At 37.6% G+C, this 6,000-nt stretch overlaps 1 protein-coding gene across 1 annotated transcript in view; it reads left to right on the forward strand.

Moving 5' to 3' along the window:
* The window catches only part of CIB2 (calcium and integrin binding family member 2), a 50,661-nt gene extending 45,733 nt beyond the window's left edge, over positions 1-4,928 (forward strand). The window contains 1 exon segment of the mRNA XM_074837516.1: positions 3,811-4,928. Coding sequence (XP_074693617.1) covers positions 3,811-3,832 — 22 coding nt within the window. The 3' untranslated portion in view covers positions 3,833-4,928.
* Positions 4,929-6,000: the final 1,072 nt, after the last annotated feature.

Consider the following 6,000-nt stretch of genomic DNA (forward strand, 5'->3'; position numbering starts at 1 on the left):
GGAGGGAAGCAAAAGACCCAGGAACTTGAGATAAGGACAAGGAGGGATGACGTCATCCTTTAAGGCACAGGCAAAAACCAGACTCATTAGGGGAGCAAAACCACATAAAATTTAATACAGACACTAACAACACCACCACTTAACAGACAGAGTAGGACCATGAGAAGTGTTACCACATCTTGAAAACACCTTCCCCCACCCCTCCCTTCTTCCTGGGCTCAGCTTTGCTCCCGATTTCTCTACCTCCTTCTCTGCAGCAGCGCAGGGGGCAGGGAGTGGGGGGTGCGGTCAGTTCTGCCACGGCTTCGGGAAGCTTCTCACAGGGGGCCACCACTGTAGCCCCCTCCCCTGCTACCAAAAACCCCTGTCACACACACAAACCAGGACAAATGGGATCCATTGAATTTTAATGCCACAATAGGTACACCAAGGTCTGACTGGGGACTGAAACTAAACCAGTGCCTTCTGATAGTAGCAAGTGCCTGCTAGCATGTGACAGGACATGTGACATGGGACAAGAGTGCCATTCCTGTACTTGATCTCTCACCACAAAAAAATCAGTTCCTGTTCATTGAGTTCAATTATACCATAACAGTCTTGGACAGTTTACCTATTCATTTAATGAAACAATGCTTTCCTTTATCTTTCTGAATTTATCTCCAGCTCGATTCATGGCCTCTCATTTTCCTCTCTCCTGTCTTCAACTGTAATGGTCCTCTTAAGTGATAACCGTAGGCTGTCTGCAGCCAAACTGAAGACAGGGCTGTGCAGTTTCACCATGTAATATAATACAGAACATGCAAAGCATAGGAAGTGTCTTAATAGCAGATCAACAACCCTATATGCTGGTAGTAAACTTATGCCTGAACCTATCTTCTTAATATTGTAAAAAGAAAACATGTTTTCATCTAAATAAAATTGTCCCATTTGACATCTTCAGCAGTTGCATGGAAGAAATACCCAACTCATCAATGTCCAGAGACAGTCATAATTTCATTTGGTTTTGCGTATCTCCATTTTTTGTGCTCAGTTGAATGTATTCCAGACTTTAACTTCAAGGAAGCCTAAGTGCCTATTGATATATACTTTCAACTACTCAGCAGCTGTAAAAATCAAACACCTAGGAACCAAAGCAATAGCCACTTTTGAAAATGGTTACCAGTGAGCAATTGGAGATGCTGTGTAACTGCAGTTTTCAGGGACTTTGCTGTGAAGCAGATCAACGTTTCTGAATATGTGATCCTAGCATACCATACTGGTGCCTGGTATATGATCCTTTTGAAAATGTTGACTAACTTACTAGACCCCAGATGATTATTTGTAGCAAAGGATTTCTTATTCTGTTCTTTGTCATTTCCCCCCACCAAAAGCCACTTCTTTACACTGTAAGAGCAGGAAACCTAGTGTGCAAAGGTTTTATCCCTGGCTCTGAGCAGGTGATGTGCGCTGAACCACAGATCATTTTGTTCTCTCTGCTCTGTTACATGGGACCAGTGCTTACCTGACTTCTGACAAACATTGAGAACTTTTATAGTATGAACTATGCATCTGTAAAATCCCATCATCATTAAAATGAGGGATGAAATTACTGAGGAGGAATACCTTCTTTACCCTGTTTGTGGAAAACCTTTGAAGGCCAGATTCCTATAACAGTGTGCGCTCCGTTTTTGAAGCGCTTTTTTTACACAGCTCAATATATTGTGGTTTTTTAAGCTGTCATACTATCATGCATACTTAATATATACAGCAAGCATTAATTTTGGCTGCATGATCCAGGCTTTGACCTGGTATGAGCTGAAGTTCATCCACTGCACGTTGAGTGATTTTTCCTTATCTCATCACTTGTTTCTCAAACCTTTACTTAATGACCCTGTGTAGGTTTAATCTCCTACAGCCAGCCTTTGCAAGCTTTGTACTGCTGTCAAGCAAATGAAGATGCAGTAAAGTCTGTTGCTTGATTTGCACTGCTGTGGTTGAGGAATTTTTTTAAGACTAGAAGAAAACACTGCTAAGCGTTGACCAGGGAAGAAGATATATGACTGTTATCCCGGAAACTTGAGTAAGCTGTAAATGATAATGACAGTTTCAGAAAATTTGATCCCAGTAGGTTTCTTTAACTCAAAATTGCTATCATTAAGAAGCTGCTTGTAGTTTAATGGAAGTATTAGAAGCCTGAACTGGCACTAGCTAAGTGTTCTGTTCTACAAGACTGGTTACGTTTTCCACAGGAAATTATTTTATAAATCAGCCTGGAAATTTAAGCTTATTTAAATGCCTGAGGGTGAAACATACTATAACAATTTGAAATGGAGGTGAGAAGAATATGCCATTAGTAACACCTGGGAGCTGCCAGAAGTAGACAGAGAAACAACAGATTAAACAAAAAGATGTCATTGGAAATGCAGTATTTCTGAAATCTCTATAAAAGATGATGTCCTGACTTCAGTCCTACCTAAAGCTGGAGTAACAGAAGGTCTTTTGTAGGAAATATGCATCTCATAAAACCTGTCTCAATGTGCAGATTATCTAGTTCTTCAGGACTAAAATTAGAGCTAGTGACAAATTGGCAAGAGATGTTTAGCAGGAAAACAGTGGAAGGGAATAATTTTTTGTGAGTATTTTTCATAGAATATTTCAGCTGCTTCTCAATAAAAAGCTTGATCTCCAAAGGCTAAAATGGCACTCATAGAACTACAAAAAATTTCCCGTAAATAGATTTCCAGTGAAGTGGATTTGGATGGATTTTTTTTTTTTTTAAGGAGTCATTCCTAAAATGTTATCACATACAATGCTGTGGAGTTTTTAGTTCCTATGCAGGACTTAAATTTTCAAGACTTTGGATTAATATGGGGCTCTAGACATTTCTTGAGTTGTGAACAAGATGTTTATAATTCTTTCTTTCTAAAAACTTAGTTCCGGTAAGCTCTTTGCGTCACTGTACACTTTCTTTCACAATACTTAGGCTATTACACCAGACTGCTGTACTTCATATCTTTCAGTGTCACCCAGATAGAATAAGTTCCTAGGGATTGCTCCAAATACGTACCACAGAGTTTCCTTCAGTGAATTCCTAATTCAAATTAAATGACTGTGATTAGGTTAGTGTGGGTTTTTTTGTAAAACAATTCAAAAACTGTACATCCAGAACTCTTCAGCCTCTCAAGTACTCCAAACCTTTAAAGTTTTCTTTTGGTGTAGGCATCAAAATTATCATATTACATAAAAGAATACATAATAATCCTTTATCATTTCAGTCAAGAAGCAAAGAAACATACGGTTTATACTGTTGGGGAATTGAACAGAGATTACTATAGAGAAAGTGATCTTTCAGCATGCCCTCTTTAAATTGTCTTTTACTGTCCTGCTAAGGTGCTCAGGAGTTCTTCTGAAAACTGATAGCAGTAGTAAGGCATGCTGCTTGCCTGTATCATAGTGCAAATAGAAAGAAGTTAACAATCAGGATCTCTTGGTCCTAGCAAGAGAAACAACCAATTTATCAGCCTAATTTGACTCGTTTAGGAACCCAAATGCTGTGCCATAGCAAAACTACCATTGGGAAACATTTAGCTCTGCTGTATATTCAATAAATAGGTCAATTTATACTTGATTTAGTCCATTGCTGAGCTTGGCCCCCTGAGCTAACATTTTCAGAAGATGGAAATTTCTCCCAGAATGTTTAAATCTTCCTGAGAGCATGAGAGAAGAGATTAAGATTCATTACACAGCACCTTCTTTTTTATACTTTAGGGAAAATGTTGTGCATAATGACAAATGTGTTTATATCTCTTAATCTTTTTCTTTCCTTTGCAGTACTTTCCACATAAGAATCTGAAGATGTTTCTGTGAGCCAGTGTTATCAGAAATGACTTGCCAGTCCAGCCTTTCTGAATCTCAGGCAATCTGGGGGCTTTTGTCCTCTAATTATGGCTTCTTAGAACTCAGCAGAAAGTACTGAAATCATTCTGGTCCACAAAAAGACAGGAGCATCATGTGATCTACAGGATATTTGGAACAGTCACATTTTTATCTTCATTGCTGGCCAAGCACTCTGGCAAAGATGTTTGGTTGTTGGGTTGTGGTTTTTCTTTTTTTTCTATTTTTAGTTTTTTTAAACAGGCAGAATCAGAATATTGTTAAAGGTATTTCCACATAGTTTTTGTATTTATGAATATTTAATACTGCTCTTAAAAGCGCAAAAAAAAAAAGATTGACAGAAAGATTAGCTTTGGTGACTTTTCCAAGAGTATTTGAAAGAAAGCATGGGCCTTAATAATGAGATGCCTCTATCACTGTGTTGTACAGCTGGGGATCTTGCATGGAAGTTATCTTAGATGAAAGAACTGCAGTCAAGATCAAGCTCCCAGTGTTGAAGACAACCACATCCCAGGTTTGCCTTTCAGTCACTGAAATGGCATTTGCTGGGTTTGGTGCTTACCTTCAACCAATATTTTATGGATTGTCATGTCCTTATGAAACTTGAAATATTTGCCTTTTGTATATGATAACTGCATACGTGATTCATTTCTTCCCAAGATAAACGTTAAGACTGTGTCCTTATTCTCAAAGGGGGTCCTGCATTTTACTCATTCTGTGGGCTGATAATGTTGAATGGAAGAATATGATCATCTGTAACTCATGAAGAAGTTAAAGAAGCACAGAAGTACTACTAAGGACATGAAAAGACATTTTCTTTCTAAACCAGCTATGCAATCTTTCCCATAAAATGCATGAATGCAGCTCTATATTTCTCTTCTTTCTCCGGCTGGAAATCAGCTCGATATTTTTTTTTTTTTGTAATTCCAGTATTGTTTAGGTACTGGGGCCTGAAGACAATCATACGTGTATTACTGTTCTAACAGTCAATAGAAGGGCTCTGTCACTTACATGGCTTCTGTATCAAAGTCATCACAATTAAAACTTTTGACGCATTCTGTTGTGCTTTGAGAATTTTTGGGCTAAGTACATACTAATTTCCTTTCTGGTCATTATTCCAATTACTGTAAAGTTAAATCTTTCAGAGGATGAAATGTGTTATTCTTATTGAAAAAGTTGTTATAGAAGTGAATCTTTTTGCCATTTCTGTAGGGATAGTAATGCTTCTATACCTCAGAACCTCTTATATATGGTGAGCTTGCAATGTAGCTTGCTGTTCAAATTTACACAGTATGCATCAAAAAGTAATACTTATCTAGCAGTATGGTTGTACATTAAAGGTGTTGATGGAAATTTTGGTTATTCCAGGTGTACAGGACAGACTTGTCTAAGATAGCGTAGTGAAAATGAAACTTGTATGTTAGTAATAACATTTATTTTTTAAATATTTTTAGAGTGATCATATTCAGTGATGTTTATAGCATTTTAATACTTCCTCCTATTGGTTTCTGTTTAGAGCCTGAATTCCCTTTGATTTATTTACCCAAGTTAATATTAGCATAAATCAATCCTGATACTCCATTCTGATTGAGTAAGAAGAGATTCAAACCTCAATCTTTTTGATTTTGAGCAGTTTAAGTTAGATGTATTGGTTGATTCAAAGAATTTGCAGGACGTTGGCATTAAAAGATATGTTAAAATTACTTCCTATTTATTGAAATGTCAGCCTAATAGTTTTTTATTTCTTTCAAGACACACATTTAATTTTGAGAGCCTCATGAGATGTTTTTCTGTCATGATTAGTATGTATTATAAAATACAGCTGGAAAGATTCTGGATCAGACGATTCAGATGAAAAGGATCTGGTGCTGATGACATAGGTCAGTTCCTTTTGACATCAGTGTTCTTTTTCTCTGTTTTAAAATTTTGATTAGCTAAATTTCTTTCCTTCCTGACACTGTGTGTCATTCCACTATTCGATCATCCTCCCCACTTAAAGGAAGACCTCAGTTGCCTTGGAATGTGCTCAGTGTGTTGTTTCCCTGTGTCCTCCCTGACCTGCATGTCACAAAGCAGCTGAAGAGACACTGGGGCTTGCAGTCAGATGTTTAACCCTGGAGTTGTCCA

The sequence above is a fragment of the Strix aluco genome, chromosome 12 (assembly GCF_031877795.1).
Source record: "Strix aluco isolate bStrAlu1 chromosome 12, bStrAlu1.hap1, whole genome shotgun sequence".
Classification (NCBI taxonomy): Eukaryota; Metazoa; Chordata; class Aves; order Strigiformes; family Strigidae; genus Strix; species Strix aluco.